Source organism: Peromyscus eremicus, chromosome 15 (genome assembly GCF_949786415.1).
Source record: "Peromyscus eremicus chromosome 15, PerEre_H2_v1, whole genome shotgun sequence".
In the NCBI taxonomy this organism is placed as follows: Eukaryota; Metazoa; Chordata; class Mammalia; order Rodentia; family Cricetidae; genus Peromyscus; species Peromyscus eremicus.
This window is the reverse complement of record NC_081431.1, coordinates 61359262-61385483: the sequence shown is the minus strand read 5'-3', so window position 1 is coordinate 61385483 and position 26222 is coordinate 61359262. Positions and strand designations below refer to the sequence as shown.

Genomic DNA, 26222 nt, shown 5'->3' with positions numbered 1-26222 from the left:
CTGCAGTTAAAAATGTAGATAGAGAAGGCCAGTTACACCTGCTAGAGACACTGATCAATGCATATACAAATATGGATCAGTTCTCCTATTATTATTTATGATAATGACACTATAGACTATACCTCTTATAATTATCTTCTCTCAGCATACATAGGAAATTAGATTACCATCTAAAGGGCAACATGTACTGCTTTTAATTTTAAATCTCTTTTAAAATTAACTACCAACCCTATTTCTTTGGTAGGCTAGCTAACTTTATGTCAACTTGACACAAGTTAGAGTCATCTGAGAAGGGGGAACATCAAGAGAAAACACCCCTACCAGACTGGCCTGTAGAGAAGTCTTTGTGGGTATTTTCTTGATTCTCCCCCCCCCCTCCCCAGACAGGGTTTATCTGTGTAGAAGCCCTGGCTGTCCTGGAACTCACTCTGTAGACCAGGCTGTCCTTGAACTCAGAGATCTGCCTGTCTGTCTTCTGAGTGCTAGGATTAAAGGCACACACCAGCACCAGGGTCTTGATTGATTTTTTTAATATGGAATGGTCTAGCTCACTGTGGGTGGTTCTGGATTGTATAGGGAAGAAGGCTGAGCAAGCTATGAGGAGCAAAAACCAGTAAGTAAGCAGCACTACTCCATGGCCTCTGCATCAGTTCCTGTGACCAGGTTCCTGTCCTCACTTCCCTTCCCATGCCTCCAATTTACTTTTGGTCATGGTGTTTTAGTTATCACAGCAATTGAAAATTGAGCCAAGCTAGTTGGTGCCAACAGTCAGTCAGAGTAATTCTCTTGTAACTAGAGTACCGTGCCAGCAAGGTTACTTTTGCTTTTATGGCTCTCAGCAGGAATCTGTGTCTTTGCATTTTCTAGCATCTAGACCTGCCTCATGACCTCCTCCCACATTCTAAACAGTGGTATAACATTTTCTCTCTGTGACTCTTTATCACATGGCCTTCTGTCCTAACTGTAATCTCCCTCTCAAAAGGACATTTCTGATTACATTTAGAGTCCACCTGGACACTCCAGCATATATTCCTCATCATAAAATCCTTAACTTAATCATATCAGAAGCTGTTATGAATATCCAGTTACAGGACTGATGTAAACATATGCCTTTATTTCTCTTGAGTAAATGATTAGAAATATCTGGAACTGCCACATCAAGATGGTGAGTATATAATATTTGAGAAGCTATAAAACTATTTTCCAAAGTGATTATCATTATTTCACACTCTTACAAGCATCACAAGATGTCTACACATTCTCAACAACACGATATTGTCAAGTGTTTTCATTTTAAGCATTTTAGGGAATGCATATGTCCTAATTACTCTAATGTGTATATCCTTGATGATGGATGACACTGAACATCTTTTCATATGCTGATTGGTCATTTATTTATCTTTATTAGAAAACTGCTTACTAAGATGCCTTGCCTATTTAAAAATTTTTAGGTAGCATGTCTTCTTATTATTGAGTTTAAGTGTTTTTATTCTCCATTCTGATATGAGTCTTCATCAGATGTATGTTGCTATGATTTGAATATGCCCCTTAAAGTTCATATGCTTAATCTTCAATGTAGTAATGATGAGAGGTGATTAGGCTAATGGATCAATGTCTTTATCATGGGAGTGGGTTAGTTATTTCAGGATTAAGTTTCTGATAAAAGGATGAAAATCAATCAACCTCTCTTTTTCTCTCTCTGCTCCATTACTAATGTCATGCTTTCACCATGTTATGACACTCTAAGGAGGAGGCCCTTGCCGGCGGTGGTAGCACACACCTTTAATCCCAGCACTGGAGAGGCAGAGGCAGGCATATTTCTGTTGAGTTCAAGGCCAGTTTGGCCTACAAAATGAGATCCAGGACTGTTACACAGAGAAACCCTGTCTCAAAAAACAACAACAAAACAAAACAAACAAACAAAAGAAAGAAAGAAAGGGAAGAAAAGAAAAAAAAAAGGAAGGAGGCCCTGCTAGAGGCAATCCCCTGGGAATTTCATCTCCATAACTGTCTAAAAATAAACCTCTATTCTGAATAAATTATTCAGTCTCAGTTATTGTGTTATAGCATGGCAATATTTTCTTCCAGTCTGTGGCTTCTCATTTTCTTTAAAATATCTTTTCAAAAAGTACATGACTTGATGAAATCTGACTTACCATTTTTTCCTCTTATACCTCATGCTTTTCAATATTCTAAGATATCTTTGTCTATTCAAGGTCACAAAGATTTTCTTAAAATTCCCCCAAGCAACTTTTATGCACAGGCAAAGCTGAGAACTACTAGTCTGTGGGGAATGTGACCTAGCTTTCTTAATTTAACCTGAGTTTCTGCCAGAGAAAATTAGAGCACTAAAAGTAAATTAGGAATATAGTTAACTGGAAAAACAAGGGTACAATCAAGAGCTGTAGGACTGTCTGAACTGACCAGCTTCCAAGCGTGTCTGTCAAGGGCTAGAATAAATGAGCTGAAAAAAAGCAGGGTCAGAGGAGCTTTTAGTGTCATCCACAAGGTGAATTCAAGGAGGAAGCCAACAGGATTGTCCTCCCATTGTGGGAAACAGTATCCCACATTTACTGCAGTTTAACTGATAAAATGAGAAAAATTATTCCTCTTCCATGTGGGGGTGAGAGTCACCATTTTTGAAGCCACCACATTAAATAAACGAAGGTGGCAGTAATAATATTTATCCAAACTTTGCTTCCAACAGGGTCAGACAGACTGAGCTTTCATTAAATGGAAGAGATGTCAGGAGCACCAAATGGACTCAAGTTTCCCTAGAATCCTAGACAAAGTGGGTCTGTTTCTTAGCTGTGGACAGGAGGCTACTTTCCAGATGTTATATTTAGCTTAAAGGAATCTCCAACACAGCTTCATGAAAAATATATAGCATGTCCCGGTAGGTATAACCACAAACCAGAGGGCCAGCAGGGCGTATCCCTTAAGAGGGTTCAGCAACATAGACGGGCCAATTGTGTAGCCTAACTGACCACCCCAAACGAGTTGAATTAGCTGTGAGCCAGATTCTTGGCCATACCTCACATTTAATGAGTCTTTCTTTCTTGCTTGCTAGATATTCTACACCTGGGGAGAAAAACATGCTGCCTATTTCACAACTCTGAGCTGCTTTCCCATATCAGGTAAGAGGAACAATAGAGTTAATGCTTTTGGGAGGTTTGTGTGAAAAAAAAAAATGTTAGTCCTACTCCCTAAGTGACTTTCTAGATTCAATGGCAATGAGCAAGGCCTCTTCCTTGCACACCATAGCCCCAGCTTCCCAAGAGAGCATGCAGATGAAAACACCAGCTTCTAGATCCAGATGACAGGACTAAAATTCCAGCCTTGCTGCATTTTTTTCTTAATGTCTTTTGGCCTTAGTTTCCTCTTTTATAAAAGAGATGATAATAGTAACTACAAATACATTGTAAGGATTAAAGGTGATAATGTATATGAAAATGTTTAGCATAATACTCGGTACATATGGGTTTAAAAAGCTGACTTTTCTTATCATAACCTTTGTCACTCAATTTCATAGAGTAACATAAAACACAGGCATCCACAGTAAAATCAGAAATAAAAGTACCTTTTCTGAAACCCATGTCTCTGAAAAAGGGATTTTGTTTTTGCTACTAGATACAAATTTACTAGTTAAACAAAAGATACTATCGGTGCCACAGTTCCAGTTTGCTCTCTTGGTGGCTGGTCATTGGAGGAGCCTCTGAAATGCTGCATAATTCTTCAACAGAGATAGACTTTCTACTTTGTAAGTCAGCTCTCTCTATACTCACACTTCACTTGTGTTTGTCTTTATCTCTGGGTCTACAATTTACCTTTCAAAATTTAACAGAAGTTACCCAACAACCAGAAGAAATCTCTTGTGTAGGACTGAAGGTACCATGGGGATCTATAACCCAAACTGGTTTTTGTGGGGGCTTGTTGTTTTGTTTTCTAACTTTAGGGAACTGAAGCACATAGTGAAGTTCAGGTCTTGAGCTCAGTTTCTCTAAGTTAATAGCAGCTCCAGCATGAGAAAGGTCCCTTGGATAAGGCCTCCTGCTCAGTAGCACAAAGCTACATAAGACAGAAAGGGTGCCCAGACACATTTCTTTGTCTCGTATCTGGTTTCTATATCTTTATCAGTAGAGTACTAATTCTTCAGGTTCAATAGACTCTAAATAAGACGGTGGGAAACTATGATTTGAAGAATGTGTTTTTGCCTAGAACTAGAAAGCAGAAAGGCTCTTACCCAATTCAAACAAAATGAATCTTTTCTTATCTATTGGCCAACTTGGTAGAGGGTTCTTTGTATTCACTGGGGCCCCAAAGGGAAGAGAAAAGAGATTACTCACCTTTTAGAATAGTAAACATTGGCCATTCAACAATCCTATTTATATCTTTAGTTGGTAATCACATATTGAAACCAAGTTACAACAACCAAGAAACAGTCTTAGGAGCTGCATTTATACAATACTGTAAAATACTTAAAGACAATACTGAGAGAAACTAGGCCCAAGTCTGTAATACTGTGTGATTCTATTCATACAAAGTATGAATCCATGCACAACCAAAGTTTGCTGTTAGAAATCAGGGCTGTAGCTGCTCCTAGGGCTTCAGAAATTGGTAAAGGAAGATGAGGCTTTTGGAATACTGAAATGTTCTGATTCCTGACCATGGAACTGGTTACATAGGTCTATTCTGTTTATGAAAATATACTGAGCTACAAACTTATTATATGTTTGTTTTTACTCTATGACAGTGGTTCTTAACCTCAGAATTGAATGATCCTTTCACAGGGGTCGCCTAAGACCATCAGAAAATACAGATATTTACATTACAATTCATAACAGTCGCAAAATTACAGTTATGAAGTAGCAATGAAAATAATTTTATGGTTGGGGTCACTACAGCATGAGGAACTATATTAAAGGGTCCCAGCATCAGGAAGAACCACTGTTCTATGAAGTATCATAAACAATCTGGAGAAGTTAATTCTTCCTTACATCATCAGTGTAAGAATACAGCTTTTAGAGGTCAATCCTGAGGTCTTGGTTAGTAAAGGCATTAACAGATGGATTTTTCCTTCTAGAGGTGGCATGCTCCAGGTCTCTGGTGAAATGTAGATGGGCATTTGAGAAGCCAGGGACATTAATGGTTTTGATATCTGGCTATTGCTACCACAGACTTCTCTGAGATATGGAGAGGCTACAAATCTCTCTCAGCTTATTCCTCTCTGCGGTGATGTCATGAAAAATGTCCCCACAGACTTGGACATTGGAGTACTTGTGCCCAGCTGTTGGTGCTATTGGGGATGTTTAGTTGCTGCAGCCTTGCTGAGGGAACTAGTCATTGGGGGTGTGCTTTGAGAGCAAAGCCTCACTCCACTTCCAGTTCACTCTCTGCTTCACACTTGCTTTAGAGATGTGAGCTCTCAGCTTCCTGCTCCTGCTCCTACCCCGACGTCTACTGTCATGCTGCTCCACCTTGATGGACTCTTATTGCTCTAGAGACATCTGTCCAATAAGCCCTTCTTTCTATAAGGTGCCTTTGGTCATACTGTTTTATTAGACAAGGAACTAATATACTTTAAGGCTAGAAGAAAAGGAAGCCGATAGACTGCCTGAAATTGAGTTAGGTAAACACCTCTCATGGAAGTACTGTTCTCAAACGAACAGAGAAAATGGGGGCAGAAACTACCAGTTTTGCAGGGCTGTCTAAGATAGTCTAAGCAGGTGTCAAGGTCACAAAAAGCAAAAGAGATCACAGCCGAGAATCTGTTTAAAAAAGTGATTTCAGTCATACAAACACGTATTACTGTGTGTAACAGAGAAACTCAGATTAGCAATAAGTAAACTAGAGCAGATGCTAGAAACCATGGAGATGGACAAAAGTGCCCTCAACAGCAGGGTCATAACAGACTGTCAGTGAGCATTGAGAGGAGTTCTCTTTCCCTCTACCGAGAGCTTAAGAAAGGGGGTTCCTGAGTTCCCAAGAGGTAGGTACCAGCACTAACAGGAATAGGGGTATTTGACAAAAATATCTTAAGATTATGACAATTATTTTCAGTTTTTCTTTGGTCAAATTGCTCAATTTATATGCAATAAATTGAGGTAACAATTAAGTTTCAGAAATCAGTAAGGTGTCCATGCTGAGAATAACCAAATCCTTGAGTCCACCTGGCTAAGACAGAACTTGGAAAGAAAATTGAATTCAAAATATAAACATATAGGAATTGGTAAGTGAAGTACATGAGGAAAACATGGCACAACACTAAAGAGCCCTAAGTCCAAGAGTTTCACAAAGCACAAAGGAAGCTGCCAGAGCAGTATCAGTACATAAAGCTGATGGATAATGGTGCTGGTCCATGGCTGTGTCTTCCCAGGATTATCAAATCAGCTTAGAGGGTTAAAAAGTTTGCCACTTCAAACATTCTTTTCCTTTAAGACTATGAGATATAGAATGGTCAATGGAAAACCTGTTAAGTGAAAGAAAATATCCTTTCTCTTATTACAAAGTCATGCCACTGCTCCAGCCAAGAACCTTTGTGACTAGGAACATCTATCCATATACCTTTTTAAAGAGTCTTCCTGAGTCCTCACTGACTTGAACAAATCGAGGAATTATATTATTCAGGTAGATGTCACTCAGGGTGGTATGATCCCTGCTCTCCCGCTTCACCTGGTTTAAGAGGAGGTTCCAGCAGTTTACTGGAGAGAGAACATTCTGGTCCTTCCTGCAGAGAAATGGAAGAAAAAAATAATATTAGTAAGCAGGCAGGGCCAGCAACTATGATTACAGTTCATGTCACAAAAATCATAGTAATCAATCAGAAGCAGAAACAAAGATACTTTCCCTAAAGCCTACTGCTATGGTTTGAATGTGAAATGCTCCCTACCCAGGCACATGTAATTTGGGGGAGGTTGGGCTTAGCTGGAGGAAGAGGGTCACTGTGGGAGTAAGCCTTCAGGGCTATAGGCCAATTCATTTGAATGGTTAAAAGACTGAAGCTTACAGGAATTGTCATTCTCTCACACCATCAAAAAGCAAGAGGAACTCAGAGAGCAGCCATTCTGTATTGTCTGACTAGGATACATCAGACTGTCTCTCCATAGTCCACATCTTAGAGCTAGGTCATCTGGCTTATCCTTAGCATCAGAGACAAAGTTAAAGAGCTTATCTATCAGAAGGGCTAGAGAGATGGCTCAGTGGTTAAGAGACTGGCTGCTCTTGCAGAGGACCTGGGTTAGGTTCCCAGCACCCACATTATATAGTTCACAACCACTCTTAACTCTGGCTCCAGGGGATCTGATCCCTCTTCTCACATCCATGGGCACCTGTACTCATGTATATAAACCCATACATGTACACATACACATAATTAAAAATAAATTTTAAAAAATGATCTTATTAGAGACAAAATCTCTAGAATACTACAAACTAAAACTTCTACAAGTTTGCCCACAGTAGAATTCCATAAAAACAACATTGAAGATATCTGCCATGAAAAATTCACAGAAGACTCTCTAGTTCCATGTAACACATATAAAGAGGTTTTTTTTTTTTTTTTTTTTTTTTGGGACAGCATTGACTGAACCATTATCTTAAGTCCCATATAATTAAGAAAACAACCTTATTTGAATATATATATTCCTAACATTCATTCATGCTTTGGTACTGCCATAAAATTCTAAACCTTTATTCAGATGAAAACAATGTGATTCCCAAAGCCTATCAATTACCAGCTCAGTTTGCAGTACTAATTTGAACAGATAGCTAGCCATACACCTTGAAGTTGGGTTTCTTTAAGTAGAGAAAAGGGAAGTAGGATTCGTTTATGGTGCCGTTTATCAAGGTATACTATGTGTTTGCCTTGGCTGGACCCTTTACATTGCTGTAAACCCCACAACTGGTCAAGAGGTGATTGGAAAGTTGAGGAGAGCCAAAGGAAAAAGAAATGTTCAAGTTTTTGTCTAAGCAACATAACTAAAAAGTGCCAATGCCTGTAACTGCCAATGGTGCTCTTGACCACAGGAAGGAATCAAACCTGTAAATCCACTCCTTTTCTCCTCCTTCCCTCCAGTCAGACTCTCAGCACAGAAATAGCAAGTAGCACTGTCTCCATTCAGAGCAGGAGGCGGCCAACTGTGATCTGTGGAGCTCAGAGCTCAAGGCAGAAGGTTTTCAATTCTGCACTCACAGATATTAACAAAGTCACTACACCTCACTGGGCTTCACAACACTCTAAACTAGCAAATCAAACACTTATCTAACCAAATCTAAGGAGCTGTTTCAAACCAGTGAACCCTTTGGAGTCTAAACTGAAACTCTTCTAAGCCTGTCCCCTACCTCCTCCCATCATATTTCTTCAAGACAAAATTGCTAATGTTAAGTACTAACCACTGCACTATATTATAACCATCACTTTTCTAGGGAATTAAAAAGACTTCTGTGGAAATTTAAAAATGCACTAGCTAAGGGGGAAAGATACATATAATTAATCTATTCCCTTTAAAATGTTTAGCATGGGGGGTGGTAAATAGAAAACAACCCTAAATTCAAGAGGGTGACAGATTTAAGCACATGTATTCAATGACATATGATCTTCCTATTGAAAGGAATCTTTCAAAGTGATCCCCAGATCAGTTTTATTTAACAGTTTTATTCTTAAAAACATATACAATTTTAAAAAGTACTACCTAGTGATTTATTTATTTTTATTTTATGTGCATTGGTCTTTTGCCTGCATGTATGTCTATGTGAGAGTGTTGGACTCCCTAGAACTGGAGTTACAGACAGTTTTAAACTGCCATGTGGGAGTTGGGAATTGAACCCAGGTCCTCTGGAAGAGCATCCAGTGCCCTTAACCACTAAACCATTATCTCCATTCCCCTAAAAAGTACTGGTAAGATGGCTTAGCAGGTAAAAGCACTTGTCATATAAACCTGATAACCTGCGTTCAATACCTGGATCCCTCAGTGTTAGGAGAGGAAATATTATTCTTTCATAAACATCTAAATCAATTTAAAATTATACCAGGAGTATAGTTACTCATGTATGAATTAGAATTTATTTTTGAGAGCTGGAAAGAGCTTGTATTGAAAGCTAGGCAAGTACTCTACTGTGGAGCTATATCCCCATCCTGCAGAATTTTCTTAATAGTGAAGAACCTAAATCCAAACCAGAAATAATGTGATGATGAAACTATACAGAAGTACAACTCTTATTCATAATTCTAGTATCAATACTTTTAGTTAATAAACACAGTCTCATTGTTCATAAGGATTGATTCTAATAAATTCTAAAACTCCATACTTTAAAAGTATATTCACATACGAACACACACACACACACACACACACACACACACACACACACACACACATGCAAAAACAGATGCTTTATTTCTTTTAAGGCAATGTTGGCGCAAGAAAGGTGAAAAGAATGCGGGAAGAAGGAAACATTAGTATACTATGCAGGCAATTTCCCCAGCCAACAAGAACAAAGCTGCAACACACTTCAGGTTGGGAAACAATCAAGTCAACGAGATGTTTTTCCTAGAGGTGTACCAAGGCTCTGTGAAGATGGCTTCCTGCTCTAGTAGTTTTGCAGGCTTCTTTGATTTTGAGTTGATGAAACTGAAGGAACTTCACTTGGTTAGGAGATTAAAATTTGTCTTTATATCTTTCCCATCTAGCATTTGTTAGTACAATGTCTCTGCTTTCCCTGTCCTTCATCCCTCACCTCACCCCCAGTCTCAGGTTGTACAATGGCAGGACATTTAAAGAAAAGGGTCTGTATCCCTTAGGAATGTACTGAACACAGCTGTGAACCTCCTTAAACACTAATCTCTAAAAAGTAGACAAAATATTCAAAAGTATTTTTCTTACTTAAAAATTTCAGGAAGATCAAGAAAATACCACACTGTGCTGCAGAAGAGAGGAGCAGTCAAAAGAAAGGAAACCAGAAAGTCATAAACCAGTGTGCACCTACAGAAGGGATTATCACTACCCTGCACTGGACCAGATAAAACCCGTGCAACTGAATCATGAACATTAATTTGAAGACACGAGCCTGGTTTTTCTCCCTCAATAGAGAGTACATCTATGGATGCTCAAACACTTAACAACAGATGACTAGAAGGATTTCTAAGATGGCCAAGGAAAAAGAAGCTCCATAATCATAAAATCTCTACATTATATATTACCACCCCCTCACATTTCCTCTGGTTGTTTCAATAAGCTCACATACAAAATCAACACTTGTCCCATCAATTTTCTACCAGCTCATCTACAAAATGGACAGTGCCCCATCCAGCTCCTGAAAGATCTTCAATAGATCACTGTGAAGTTCCCAGAAGCTCCTATAGTCTGGAATGGTAATTAATTAACAACATCTATATTCATGGCTCTGCAGAGCACAAGCTTGGTGTTAGTGGATGGCTTGGGCTTCTGCATTGCTGTACGGAGGTTTCCTTCTGGGTCCACAGTCTATTATTTGCCCTTTCTCAAGGCTGCTGTAGATTAGCTGAGATGATAGATGCAAGAAAACTTCAGCAATACAAAACACCATGCAAATGTGAGAAATATTATTATTTCCATTTCCAAACAAATGAGGATTTAGCTTTCATCCATTTCCAACATGTTCCTCAACAGGCACTGGGCCACAGCCAAGAATGCAGCCTGCTAAAAGTGCATAACCCTTAGCAAATTACAGTTGGAATAAGATGGTGGCAGGCAATTAACCAAGCAGCTGTATGTCTCTGGGAAGACAAGAGACAGATACCAAAAGAGAAGCAGACTTCAATATTCCACCCTACTTTCCCAAAGAGACAAGGTAGAACAATAGTCCTGTGTTCCTCAGTGGGCACTGTGGCTGAGGTTGACAAAGAATTCAAAGGGAGCCCAGAATCCCAGAAGCACCAGCAACTTCCAAAGCCCCATAGCAGAATCCCTCTCAGACCTGCCAGTTTCTAAAAAGCTGGCAATTATCAACGCATCTAAGAATATAATTTTTCACTCTTAGATAACAGTTCTGAAATGACAGACTAAACTCTGAATGAGTTAAATTCATCATTCAGTATATATTATTAAGTCTCCAATGAGAAAGATTAAAAAAAAACAGGTATGTGCATGATAAAAGAGCTCATTTAGTGATGGTTTGACAGCAAAGTAGTGATGAGAAAAGCTGAATGCAAAGAAATAAAATAAATAAAAAAATGCAAACCTAAATTCCCTCTTGGCACCTTGATTAAAATGAAATGAACTGAAGCAGTCAAAGAGATTATTTTATTCAGATGAGTGTTATTAGCCTTTCTGGCTTATTTTCTTTATTATGCATTTTGCTGATGCTGACAGAAACAGGCAAGCTCGATAGAGGAAAAGCTGCAGCGGATTTGTGGTCTGACAGGGCCATGCATAAAATCAGACCCTTGCTGACCCAGATAAGCCAGAGGATGGATTGGATTTGCTAGGGAAGGTGTTAAAAGGAGGGGAGAATTTAAAATTAAACCACCAAGGCAGAAACTGACTTAAAAAGACTCTGCCTGTAATGGTGGCTGCCGGTTGTGTGACACAGTACTACAGTGGCAGCCTGGAGGTACCTTTCAAAGATAGGCGGGCAGACAGGGGGTGGGCACATTTCTCTGGATTTATCACAGCTGTGGCTTCAGCTTTGCCAACAATGAGATCAGAGTAGGAGAGCTCAGAGACAGGAACAGAAAAGTACCAAAAGCAAAACCACTATACACTATGTGTGAAGAAATAAGCTTTCAAATTTTCAAGTTAGGGCCACATACTTGCCTAGACAGATGATTAGAAAGGATTCAAGAAGCTGTCTATATGCCTTACTCAACACAGTCCCACTGGCCCCTCTAATCAGGTTTGGGGAAAGAGCTATAGGGAATGAGATTCTTGTAGCTCTGGAGTAGTCCCATGGAGCTTAGTTATAACCTTGAGAGAGAGGCATGCCTTCCTATCCCTCCTTCCAAACTAGGAATCTGCTTTGAAGTAGACTACTGGACCAATAATGTGTTAGACATCTGCTAAATGTTTAGCAAGCACTTTCTGAGAGAATATAAGACCATAGTTCTTTTGGGTTAAGACAGAGAACTAAGGATGGCCCCAAGTATGAACCAATATAGACTCTAGCTAGAAATCCCACCATTAGTCCGTTGTATTGGAAACTCTGCCTTCCCTTCAACCACCCCACAGCACCCTGATCTCAGGGGAGAGCAGACAGCTGGAGGCTCTTCCTATCATTCAAGACAGTTCAGTAGGTACCCTGAGAACAAACATGGGGGTTTACCCCAAACCCAAATCTCTGCCACCCCACGTTCTTGCCTAGGTTTCCCACATCTTATTTCTGCTTCCTTCTGAGTTCCTGATGTCTTTTTATTTCATTCATTCACTCAACAAAAAATGAGTAGTTAGCAATGTGCCAAACCCTGTTCTGTGGTCTAGGGCTAAAAGGTTCATCATTCTTGTTTCTTACATCAATCCATGTCTGTGGACTGCTTAGATCTAAAATATGGCTTCTTTCTCCTAAACTGTCCTCATGGGTGAAACCTTCATCTTGTTTAGGATGGTGTTGCTGCTTGTGTGTAAACAGATACAGAAGAGCCCACTGGGAAACCCTCATTTGACTAAATTAGAAGGTCCATCTCCCCACAGCCTTCTTCATGACTTCTGCAGACCTGGAGCCTTCCCTTCTTTACTCAACTCTCCTTGTATACTGTAGCTATGATCTAATACCGGAGAACATAAACTGTGAACTCAACCTCTATCATTTGAACATTAACAGACCCCTCACAAGGCACACCAAAACAATCAGTGATCAACACTAGGCATAGTTTATGCCTATAATCCCTGAATTTGGGAGGTAGAGGCAGGAAGATTGCTGCAAGTTGCAGGCTAGCTAGAACTATATAATAAAACCCTAACTTAAAAAATATAGTGATCACATCAAAAGGCCTGAAGAACAAATGGTCGACAGAATTAAAATATAGCAAGAGAAAGACACAGCAAAGATACGAGCAATGACCAAAGAACACAAAACCATATAGCTCTTCAGCTGAAAAAGTTCATAATCACTGCTACTGAATTTTCAGTTGGATCCTCATGTTCTATAAGAAGATCTGTGAACAATTATACAATTATACCTTCAGTTTTTCCTTCTCTAATTAAGATGTCACCAAAACCCTGTAAGTAATGACAACTATATAGAGAAAACCACAGATGTGTTAGCAGATTTTTAAAATAAATAAAACCTTGGAAGACGGTTGAGGCACACTGCCTGGCTCACTCCTGGTCATTCATGCTAGAGAAATAAATACCTATGTGTGCCAAAATAAAATGGCATCATTCTGAAATCCACACAATTATTTCAAAGCACCAAATGCTGCTCCCTTTAGGAGCAGCCATCTCTCAGGAACCAGGCACAAGTACAGAAATTTGATCTATAGCCAGTAAATTACTGATTTCCAGCCAGAAGGAGTTAAATATGCCAAGTACTAAGAGCCCATTGGTAAGAAAGGGCATCCATAAGGGTACCTCCCTTTTCTAAATGCATGTTCTTGGGACAAGGAGTCCCTTTATATGGCTCATGATAACAATGAGAAAAATAGTTTGAAACCAAAGATAAATGGAACAAAGTCATACAGTCCTCAGAGCAGCTTCATGTATAATTACTACTTTTATGTGTTATATCTCATGTTTACTCTCTGAGTCATTGCTGAGTGATCAAATTTGTATCCCCACTGGCTTGTGTGCTCCAAACCCAGGCCTATTAGTAGCCAGGCTAATACTTTATTAGTGAAATTTTTTAAAGAGCTGAGTAGTGTAAGAATGCCCTAGTCAGTTTCCAGGTTAGTAGGTCAGATTTTGAGTTTAGTTCCTTACGGAATTTGGATGACTAATGACTCTATCCCAGCAAGGAAGTACTTTGTATAAAGCACCTTAAGACCTGGATTCAACTCTGTCACTTGATAGCCAAGTAATCTTAAGTAAGTGACAAATGTACTGCAGGCTTCACATTTTCTTTTCCTGTTTAAAATATAAATGGAAACAACAGACCCAATGCCTAACTCATCTGACTCCTGTTATCATCCAACCAAACAAAGTGATGTCCATATAAAAGCTTTACTCACAGGAAGTGTTCCCCAGCCATGATTCTGTGTCACCATCACTTATTATTTTAACAACTGTTATTACTACTTGACAGCCCACTCAGTGAATTTGCACTTACAAAATGGCTCCAGTAAAGTTGTAATTTTCCAAAAGACACAGACGCCCCAAACTTCTCAGGTCTTCTAAATATTACAATCAATTATGTTTGCTACATTTAGACCATGTCAGTGCACCAAAAAGGAATATGTTTTGCTACTATTACCTTATTATCTGGTTCGAGGGAAATTCCAAGCTCAGTAAATCTGTTTCACCCAACCTTGCCCAGACTTGAAAGAGGAAAAGTTTAAAGTGTAAAGAGAAAAGCCAAAGGGTACAAAAAATAGAATCATGCAATTTCAGGAGTAGAAGAGACTTTCAAGATGGTGGAGAGTCTAAACCAAACCTATCATTTTCCATGGGAGGAAAATGATACTCAGGGATCTTGAGGTCACCCAAATAGTGGTGGAACAAGACAAGGGCCCAGGTCTCTTGCCTGGCGGCCATTTTCTTATTTCATTGTGGTGGTTGCTACATTTCAATCAGACCTAGTGTCTACAAAGACCTAGTACTGAAAGAGTTACTGGACAATGCTTGGCTCCCCAGAGCACAGAGCTATTCTAAGACAACACATAACAGGAATACCAAGGGTCCATGAACCCAGAGGGAGCAAAGCTGCTGGTGACTAGCGGCGCCAGAAAACATGTTGACACACTGCATGTGGTTATACATGAAAGGCAAGGGAAGAGAAAACAGTTCTGAATCCCACCCATTCTAATTTGGGACTGGCTCTGGGCACCTACTGGAGGGCTGGGCCATACCCGGCCACTCTGTAAAAGGACCTTTCAGTTCCTTCATTCTCTGTTCTGTGGCTTCAGTTCAAATGTTTTCTGCTGTACAAGAACCATCACAGACATTTTAAAAAGAGAATTGTCACAGCACAGTAAGACCCAGGAGCCACTGTAGATTACCAGGGTCATTCTAAAATGGAAGATTCTCAATCAGGATTGGAATCGACCATTTCCAAGCAAGTCTGTGAACTGAAATTTCAACAGCCAGGCTCCTAAGTTCCTTAGAGAGCAGTTCCTCTAAGTGACCTTGCAACAGAATCACCTGGATGCTTGCTTAAACTGTGTACTGGAGAAATGCCCAGGAACCCTCCATTTTAAATAAGCATTCCAGGTAATTCTGCACACTGCAAAAACATTTTAGAACTAATGGTCTTACAGGAATGTTTTTCAATCTATGGGATAGGAGTCACTAATGTAGCTGAAAAAATGATGAATTTAAAACTAGTATTTTTCTCCCCAACCCACAAAACCTAAGGAACAGTAGATTAGAATAACAGAAAATACTGCACAGCAAGTGTGATCAGTAGAAAATATCCTGGGGCTGGCTCAGTGACTAAGAGTGAGTACTGCTCTTGTAGAGGTCCCAGGTTTACATCCCAGTACCCACGTCAGGTAGCTCACAACCACCTGTAACTCCAGTTCCAGGGCATCCAGTGTCCTCTTTTGGCCTCCACAGGTACTATATTCATGTGCACATACCCACACACAACACATAACTCAGTAATAAATATTTTTTAAGAAATAAGGTATCAGTATATATTATATATAGCAAAATTTATCTTTGTTTTTGAAAGAGGTGTCCTTGGTTAATAAAATAAATGTACATTGTCTTGTATTTTTCTGTTTTGTTGATTTGTTTTGTTTTGTTAGCTGTTTGTTTTAATCAAGGTCTCACTATGTAGCCCAGGCTAGTTTAGATTTCATGTTCCTCTGCCTCAGTTTCTCAAGTGTGTGGATTACAGTTGTGCACAACCATGTGTACGTGTGTCTATTTGTATGAGTAGACATGAGTGTTCCAGCTTACAATACAGTTTATAAGTCTAAGCCAATGTCCTAAATTCAAGGAGCTGGTCAGATACCCAATCCTCTTTTAAAAATCTGAAAATTCTCTTCAAAGTATTTTCTTCCAAAGACAGAAGTGAGGGAGAAAGACAATGAACAGAGGGGAGGGGCACCTGGAAGAGCACTCACTGGGTAAGGAGCACTTACTGTGTAAGTGCAGGGTCCTGAGTTCAGATCCCCAGCGCGCGCGCGCGCGCGCACACACACACACACACACACACACACACACACACACACACACACGCTAGGCTGGTGATGCACACCTGTAACCCCAATATTGGAGGAAAGACAGGTAGAGAGAGGCGGATCCTGGGAGCTCGTTTAGCCAGCTCGGCTAGCCAAAAGGTCAAGCTCTAGGTTCAGTGAGAGACCTTGTCTTAAAAAAAAACAGGTAGCAAGTGATAAAGGAAAACACTAATACTGATCTCTGGCCTTCATATGCTCATGTATGGAGGTGCACCCACCACCCCACCCCCCACCCCACCCCACCACCCCCACACGAAAAGGAATTAGAAGGAGAGACAGCAAGGACAGTATTTGTACACAAACTTCCTCATTTCCACGTAAACGTAGAATTCCCTCAACTTCTGGAAGCCATCCCTGAGAACCTCTTTTCAGGACAATCCCTGGAAGTGTTTGTGTTCTGGTCACACTGGGCATCCCATAATTACTACATTCTGCACTCTCTCCTTCCCGATGCTCTACAGCTGACAGCCACTGTCTTTGCTGTGCATCTGAATATAAACAGTCCCACTATGTGGATTTCTTCTTATAGTTATGCTGAGATAAACAGACTTCTTAAGAACATGGCAAGAAAGTGATTGGCAAATTCCAAGAAGAAAGATTTGGAAAATAATGATGTGGGTACAATGTCACTTGTTTCCTAAGTGACACACCTGCTGTCTATAGGAAATATCTACACACACTAGGCCAGACAGGCAGGCAGTGGACCCGGCTCCTTTCTGTACCCTTATGGATAAAATCAATAGAAGAGCACCTTCGTTCTTAAGTGGATAACTTCTTGACCCCTGACAGAAGTTGAACTTCATCTCCTTTATATGACCTAAAGGACGCAAATCCCTTAGCCCTAAATAGAAGGTTCAACAACAGCACAATTAGAAAAGTGTCAGCATCTCCAGCTTGGTTGTCAATAGTGCCATACACACGGCTTAAACCCACAAACATGTGGAGAGAATAAAAATGGAGTGAAAGTTTTAGGAACTAGCCTCTGCAAAGGAAAAAAGGAAAAGTGGTGAGGGATTATGCGGGAAGAGGCAAGGGGAAATAGAGGAATGGAAGAGGAAGTACCACTGTGAAGACAGAAAAACCAAACCCTAAAACTATTGTAAAATTTCCTGATGCGCTTAGTAATTTGTTTTTAGGCTGCAGAAGTGAGCACAGCATCTGAAGCTTTGAGCCCATCTGTATTTGAACTTAGGCTGCAGGAAGATTCAGAACAGCTGGAAACAGCAGCACTGACCAGTTTACAGGTATCTGGAGGGAAAAGAAATAGAATGAGTGTGTGGGAGGTGGAGGGATGAGAGTTAAGTAAGGCATAGGAAGGAGAATCCAGAAGTCATCCTCAGAGAGGATGATAACCAGGTCAGAATTAGTATAAGAGTTGTTGGAGAAGCCAGTGTGTCTGGGTGAGAAAGTTAGCAAGGAAAAATAAGGGGCATTAGAACAGAGGGTTAGGGGACCAGGGTTAAAATTCTGCAGGGATGATTATCTATGGAAGAGTGCCAAGATCAAGACTACAAAAGGTCCTACATCAAGCATGTGACATGAGCTGATGGTAAATGGTATATACAATCACAGCACAAACCTGAGATAAAAACTGGATTCTAGTTCTGGTTCCCAAACTGTAAAAGAAGTGACTGCTCAGAACGGGAAGGAAAATGTAAGCAGAGTCATCTTAAGAGAAACTGGCAAGGGTCCATCCACATCTATAAAATATCTTGCCCTAGAGTCAGAGTTGACTCAGAAACCAGGAGACAAATCCATAGACAGCCTTTGAGTACATTCATCATCTGACTTGTGACTCCATTGCTGACTTATGCTAACATCCTGACATAACCTATGGACGATCGTGTCCCCTGCTTTTTCTTAAGCATTTTTTTTTTCTTCTTGGTTTTTCAGACAGGGTTTCTCTGTATAGCCCTGGTTGTCCTGGAATTCATTCTGTAGACCAGGCTGGCCTCGAACTCAGAGATCTGCCTGCCTCTGCATCTGAGTGCTGGGATTAAAGGTGTGCACCACCACACTCGGTACCTAAGTTTTTCAATCTCTGGTCAAGAGAAAGATTTGGAAGTGAGAACGTTAATTAAGCTCTCAAGTTGGAGAAGAAAAATTAAATATAAACAGAAGTGTATTTCAAATAAATAATATGACTACAGTGAAAGTCTGAGCTTTGAAGAAGAAAGAACTAAGGAACAACTTTTTGAAAACAATGTTTTCACTGGAAACAAAAACTTGAATACTCTAAGCCAGTATTAAAACTGAGCCAGTATTTTCAGAAGTGTGAGTTAGTAATTCTGAAACTACGTTCTGTACAGTCTATGACTGAATAACTAATTAAATATATTATGGATAATAGGACCAGATTCCTCACTGTTCAGCAGAGAATGACAAAGATGGAAAGTGGAGACATTTAAATAAAACATGTGACATTAGAAGAGAACTGAAGATTAATGTGAGCTCCCAGGCTCTAATATAAGCAAGGAGAGATAGTCTCTGGATTAATGAGGATTGAACTGAAAAGTTTTTTTACTTCTCAATGGTGTCAAAGCAATAAGCATTCAGTGGAAACTACATTCCAAATTTTGAGTTTTATTCTCTTCCTGGATAGCCACAGGCAGTCGGACTCTCTCTGGTGATTCTGTGCAGTGCCCAACATGTGATCACAAGTGTGTAAATAATTAATACTCCAAAGTGTGCTAAGTTATGGAGCTTATTAAGTGTGTTAAATGCACTTTCAACTTGCGATATTTCCTGCTTACTATGAATTTATCAGACTGTAATCCCATCTTAGGCAGAGGAGCATCTAATTATAAATGGAGAAAAAAGTAAAAGTACATGTTGGCTTCTGGACCTACCTCTGTCTACTGCTTCTGCTGGCAGAGACTACAAACAGTTAACCTCAGTGACAAACAGCATACACAAGCAATCACTGTTTCTAGATAAAATCCATATTAAATGCAGCCAAGACTCTAAAGAAATGACTTTCTAGAGTAGAAACGAGGCAAGCTCAGTCTGAGCCTGGACCACTTTACACTATAAAGAAATGATAAGAAAACATGTCATAATGACACAGGATCCAGTCTGACAGGATTCCAATAATCAAATACAATACACCACGGACATAAAGATAAATAAAAATATTAAGCGGTCAAAAACTACTGAAGGAAATAAAATCTACCAGTTCACATTGATATAAACAACCAGACCAAAAAATTCCCACCCAGAAAAATGTAGAAGGAATTGGAGAATTAGAAAAATGACTCTTTGGTAACCATCCTCCTCCTCCTAATAGATTGATTCAAGCAAGAATTATCAATAGATGATAAAACTATTGGTAATTATACACAGACTTAAAGTATGTCTCCAAAGCAAGTTCTTTATTTCAAAGCACAGAACAGAATAGCTTTAAGAGTTACATCAGAAATAGGAAACCTGATAGATAGCACTTCAACCAAATGATCAAAGTGAGCATTACCAGTAACAGAGCAAATCACCAGCAAGTGACTCCTAACACAGCACACTGAGAAAACTAGGACAGTAACTCCTACCAAAGTTTGTAACCGGAATCAAACACAGACAGTATTATCAGAAGATTAGAAGTAGCAAATTAAGTAGTAATTCTGGAGTCAAATGCTTAAAAAAAAAAAGTGAATGTAATAAAATATAAAGACTTGGAATCTATTCTCCATTAAACGATACTTAGAGATAAGACAACTACACAACCTTAAATTTTCCTTTGCCAAAAGGACTTTTTAAACAATTGGTAAATCTGGATGACTACGGACTAGGTATCATGATGATCTTCATGTTCTGATTTTGACAATTACATTGTGACTATGTTAGAAAACAAGTATAATTTTAGCAGACACCCACTGAAGTATGTGGGGATAAAAGAGTACCATATCTACAACTTACTCTGAAGTGTTTCAGGAACACAAACACTGTAAATTGCACATGAAAAGAAAAAGAAATATATGAAACAAACGTGTGGTACATTAACCATAATCTGGGGAAAATGGTATATGCTACTCTTTGTACTATTCTTCAGATTTTTCTATAATTATAACATACAATTAAATATAAAATAAAGAAGAAAGTGAAGCCATTTTCCTCATCTCTCCTTTGGCACGAATTATATGCTACTTTGTATTTCATATAAACCTATCTAACACATGACACCATGAGCCTTCTGAAAAGGGGGAGGGGCTCAGTCATGTCTCTTACTCTAGAACCTGTGCAGAATTTGTGCAGAATTGTTGACTGTTGATGATGAAAACAAAGCCAAGTGTTTATTTGAGGATCTAAAAGATTTCCTCAATAATCTTCGTTCCTCAGCTTGAACCCCACACGTCATTGAAACACAAAAATGTACAAACATATACTCACACTATTTCACATTAATCAGTAACCTCCATTAATTAAAATGGTAGCTTATTCTACTATCTATATTTCACTCCTGGCAGAGCCCTGACATGTGGCAAGTGCACAGAAAAGTGTGCTTAAAGAACTGCGGAGATACTTCAGCGGTTAAGAGCACTGACTTCTCTTCCAGAGGACCTGGGTTCAATTCCCAGCACCCACATGGCAGCTCACAACTGTAACTCCAGTTCCAGGGGATCTGACAACCATACACGCAAGCAAAACACCAATGCACATGAAATAAAAATAAATCATTAAAAAAACAATTAAAAAAAAGAATGAGTCTATGAGGATTGGTGCTCACTTATTCTCTAAACTTCTGGGCAGAACAGCCAGAAGTGATCTGTTTCCAGAATCATTAAGAATACAACATGTCCTTAGCCCCCAAACAACAAGTGATCTTAATCAAAGATTTTCAAAACAGTTGTTTCTGGCTAATTAAGAGTGGCACAAAAATTTGCCCAAATCTGATATACTGTCTTTCTTCGTTTGATTAAAGGCAAGAAGCTTTCTAAACATTTGTTTGTTGTATCATATACTGCATATACATCTTTCCATTCTGATCTTCCTGACTATGTTGTGAAGTGTAAGGGTTCTAAGTATTCACTGCGCTTAGAACACGTACTTGGAGTTTGGGTGACAGGTATAAGGGAAAGGCAGCACTCAGGGATGGGAATGTGGCTCTGAGGTAGAAAGCCTGCTTAGCATGTGGGATCCTGGATTAGTGCCACAGAAAGAGGAAGAAAAGAGGCGGCGGGAGGGGGGTCAGAATTGAAACTGCTTTAAGTCACACTATATTGACCTATCTAACTGGTGGTGATTAATGATGTAATGGGAATCTCGCAAAATCAGCACTGAGAGAGGACAAAATAAGCTTAGAATCCAAGAAAAGTGCCAAGTGGTGGTACATGCCTGTGATCCCAGCACTCAAGAGGCCGAGAAAGGAGGATCATGGGTTCAATAGTGAGACTCTGGCCTAAAAAAAACCTAAAAAAAAAAAAAAAAAAAAAAACCTAGAAAAGCCCATAACCCAGAAATCTGTACATTGTAAGACTCCAAAACACTTTGAAGGTACTGATGAAAGGGTCTGTGCTGTGCAGCTGTCCGAATATGCTGTGGCAGGGAAGAGCATACATTTCTATCCACACGAGGAAGGCTAACGAAGTTAGAGGTGTACAAACGAGGGAGTATAAGGGGGAGGAAGGCAGGAATCAATACACCATTGAAGCCGAGCCTTTCTTAACCGCGCTTGCTTCCCTGGGTACCTCTCACTCTCTATTCAGAGCCCATTCAATAGTGCTTTGTGTTCTAAGGAAATCTGTCAGAGGCACTTCCACCTGTACATTGCAAAATCAGTCCCTTACAACTTCCTCCTCTTGCTGAATCCCCAAGACACTGCCTATAAATTCAAAGAATTTCAAGCATCAACAGAAACCTCCACCTCCACCCCTAGAACTCGGTTAGGAACATCTGTTGTTTACAAAGGTTCAGAATGAGAGCTGCCAGACTTGCTCTGCAGCCTCTGCTTTAACCCTGGAGGCTGCCAGGAAGGATGTCTGAATTTCATGCAAGGATGCCCTGTTCCCGTCACTTAAGCAGAAATGGGCTAATACAGCTCAGTCAGTATTTTACCACTGAATATCGTCCTAATTTGTTAGATTCATTCTAATCCTGACTCCTTAGCCAGTGTACCAAAAATGTTGAGATGCAGACCTACTTCACTGATCCTTCCAGAAGTAAAACCCAAGGGGCAGTGAGTCGGTAAGTAGAAGAAACAGGAGGTAGCAGATTAACTATCCTGCTGCAATGAGAAATCCAAACCCTACTTTTCCTCAACCTCCTTAAATCCTTCATTCACACTGAGCCCTTCCCACATGATTCTGTATCGCCTCACAGTGTGATACTTCAGCACAGCACAGGACTAAGATATTAAAGTCTTTACTTCAATTAACATGGGACCAAATTTAATTGAGAATATAATTGTGCTATCTTTTACCTTTCTCTGACTGAACCAAGTGTAAGTCCCTTCCTGAATATTCCACTGTCCCTCTCTTCTCAGGAACTACTGGTACCTGCTTTAAATGGTATTCTATTTTTAGACTCGTGTGCCGGTGAGGATATACGCTATTATTCTCTTACAGCCTGCCTGACTTTCCCCAACCAACAATAAAAAAATAAAACTCTGTGTAGCAGAAACTGTCTTTTCTTCTTATCTTGGAAACCCTCCCACTTAACAAAGCTCCCAACAAGAAGGCTTGGCTTTTGTCTTTAAAAGAGAACTGGGTCAAAGACAATGCATTTAATTGGCTGTGAATTCTTAAGAATTAAAGATCCCAGAGACAGAGCTACACACTGCTCCCTGGGTTTACTGCAGTACTTATAGGAGACGAGACTCCTGTACTACAATTTTCCTCTCCCCTGTACTGTTGTCAAAGGGCATGCCTATAGTCTGGAATGGAAAGCTTGAGGTGTGATCTGCTGACCCTGTAGTGTCAGATCCCAGAAGCACAGGAAGCTCTTGGAAGTCCAGCATACCCCCAGATGCTCTTAAAAGCAGCTCTCTCATTCCCTATCCCAGAAGGATGAAATGAAGCCACTTAAGTAAAAATGTGGCAGCTTTTGCTTGGCTTCCTGAGCCAGGAGCCCAGGAACCACATGTGTTGTTGCCCTGGCCTGCTGGTCTCCATGGAAAGCCCTGCAGGACGCTGAACGGAACAGGTCTTCGACCCACTCAAGTCTCACTGCTTTACAGAAACTCCAACAGTTTCTTGCTACACTCTTCCGGTGGAGGTGGTGGTAATTCTAACAGCTAATTTCTACTGAGTACCTACTAAGCATAGGTGCTAGCCTAGTATTTCACATACAATATCCAATCCTGAGACCAACTCTTAAGGTACTACTCTCCACGCTTCATAGATGTGGAAACTGAGGCTTAAAGGGTTTAATGACTAGCTCAAGGTCACACAACTATAAGCAGAAGAGATCAGGTTTAGAGTTAAGTTTACCTGGTTCAAAGCTTTGGGGTTTTGTTTTGTTTTTCTACTAAGTTGCAAAGCATCCCAAAAGGCATTCAACAGAATTCTTTCTCAGTTCCCAAAACTGGTCAACTACCCTGTCTTGCTGACACTCAAGCTGCCTTCTTGTGACTCCCATCCTCCTTTATCCTTGTGTGAGGAACCCTCCCAACACTCTTAATTGTTTTTTATTAGTTCTTTGAGAGTTTCATGTGTGCTTTATTCACTCCCTCAACTCTTGCCAGATCTATTCTATTCCTGTCCCTATCTATCCAACTTTGGATCTAAAAAAAAAAAAAAAAAAAAAGAGCAATTTGTGCTATTCTGCTCAAATATTCTTGGATGTATGGTCTTCCACTGGAGCATGGTTGACTTACCAGGGGTACACTCAGAGAAAACTGTCTCTCTCTCTCAGCAGCTAACAAGTGCCAACAGTGTCATGGCTAAGGGTGGGATTTGGGGTCCACTCCCATCTCCATACTGGGTTTGGTCTGGCTTGGGCTTGCACGGGGCTTGTGTATGCTGACACAACTGCTGTGAGTTCATCTGTGCAGCTGCCCGTGTCCAGAGACACTGTCTCCTTGCAGTCGTCCACTACCTCTGGCTCTTCCACTCTTTCCATCCCTCTTCCGCAGTGACCCCTGAGCCTTGGAAGGAGGGAGTACAAATGTCTGTTCCATCCAGGACTGAGCGTTCTGCAGTCTCTTCCTCTTTTGCCAGTTGCCAATACCTCCTTTGAAAAGGACCAGCCATCACCCAAAGTTCTATACGGAATGGGCCAGTGGAAAACATACCAAGGAATTGCTTGTTAATTTCTCAATAAAAGGAACTGGAGCCACAGGGAAGGGAGGCCAACCCGTGCTTAACGCCAGATGCTGCTACATCTGGGCAAACTTTCCTGGGGAAACAAACAATTGCCAATGTGTCTAAAATGAATGAATGATGTGCTAGCCCAGGAAGCCAGGGAGTTCTTCCTTCCAGCATCTTTGACTTTCCTACTGCTGCCCTCCTTAGGTCATCCCATACTCAAAGAGAATCTCTATTTTCTCTGGATCTCCACCTATTTTCTCACTTGCAGCCAGAGCTATAACATTGTCCATGGCCAGCTGATTCTGCTTTTCAACCCAATGTCATCTTGTGAGAGCAGCAGACAATTTTGAACTTGACTTTGAAGGAAGGCAACTCTAGCACCTTCACACACACACAGGCCAGGCCCAAGACCAAGAATACAGACAGACTCTACAGGAATTGTTCTTAATTAACTGTGCGCTTGGTCTTTCCCTGAAGGGACTGCTAAAGGGACTATCTATCAGATTCTACTATTTTGTATTTCTTTGTGTTTGACTACTTTGCCTGTATGTATGTCTGTGTATCATATGTGAGCCTGATGCCCTCAGAGCACCAGATCCTATGGGACAGGAATTACAGAAGGTTGTAAGCGACCATGGGAGTGCTAGGAACTGAACCCAGGTCCTCTAGAAGAACGACCAGTGCTCTTAACTGCTGAGCCAACTCCCCAACCAGCCCTCTACCAGATTCATGAGATACTGAGGCCAGGCTCTCTTGTATCCTTCCTAAAAGTAACATAACTCATAGAGGCCAAATAGGTAGAATTACTTTCCATGTGTCCACCTTCAGATCCTGCTAATTTAATGTTAGCAAAAGTAAAATACTAATTTGTTTGGTTTTTTTTTGTGTGTGTGTGGGGGGTCCTCAGTTATGGTCCCTTTAATTTCTTTGGGTTCCCTCCTCTAAGAGTCTAGAACATAATTTTAAAATGTCCAACAAATATTTATTAAGGAGAAGGAAAAGATGGAGAAAAAGAGATGTTGATAACAGGTTATAAAACAGCATAAGGTCTATGTAAGGAACACAGTAGAATAGACAAGCATACTGTTTCTCTAAAACTCCACATGGGGTGGGGGTGGGGGAGAGAAACTACCTCAAAATAAAACAAAGACATTAGTTATTAAAAGTAGGAGATCAAAACCAAAAGAGCTGAAAAGCAATTTACAGCAAGCCCATGTGAAAGAAGAGAAGAAAAGAAAAGCCAGCACATTATTAATTAGAACCCTTCAGAATCCTGTGGGGCAATATTAACACAAATTCCACTTAAAGAGACAATCAAAGAGTCAACAACAAATAGGAATACATTTATGCTCCTCAAAGAGCAAAAGAAAATGCAAAAGCATCTTCCATAAGAAGGCTTCCTACTGTCACACAATATTTTATCTCTGCTTTTAATCAAACAAGGCTGACAAAAATCAGGGGACAGTGGGGCCATACTACCTATCTTAAAGCAGAAGGTGGGATGAATAATCACTAGTCGTCTGTAGCATCTCTCACTGTCTGGGGCAGAGGAATGGAACCATCAGGTCGGATTTTGCACGCGTCAGGCTGCATGGCTTTAAGGAGGTATCTGTGCTGAGCACGTGGGAAGGACAAAAGGTGAACAGGCACAGCCAACAGAAAGCACAGTCACG

The 26222-nt window shown here is 40.2% G+C and overlaps 1 protein-coding gene across 7 annotated transcripts in view; it reads right to left on the bottom strand.

The window, feature by feature from the left end:
* Window positions 1-26222, bottom strand: part of Srgap2 (SLIT-ROBO Rho GTPase activating protein 2) — a 219765-nt gene that overhangs the window by 97141 nt on the left and 96402 nt on the right. For all 7 annotated transcript variants that reach the window (XM_059280830.1, XM_059280832.1, XM_059280834.1 and 4 more), the window contains one exon: window positions 6565-6727. In XM_059280830.1, coding sequence (XP_059136813.1) covers window positions 6565-6727 — 163 coding nt within the window. The remainder of the gene's footprint in view (window positions 1-6564; window positions 6728-26222) is intronic.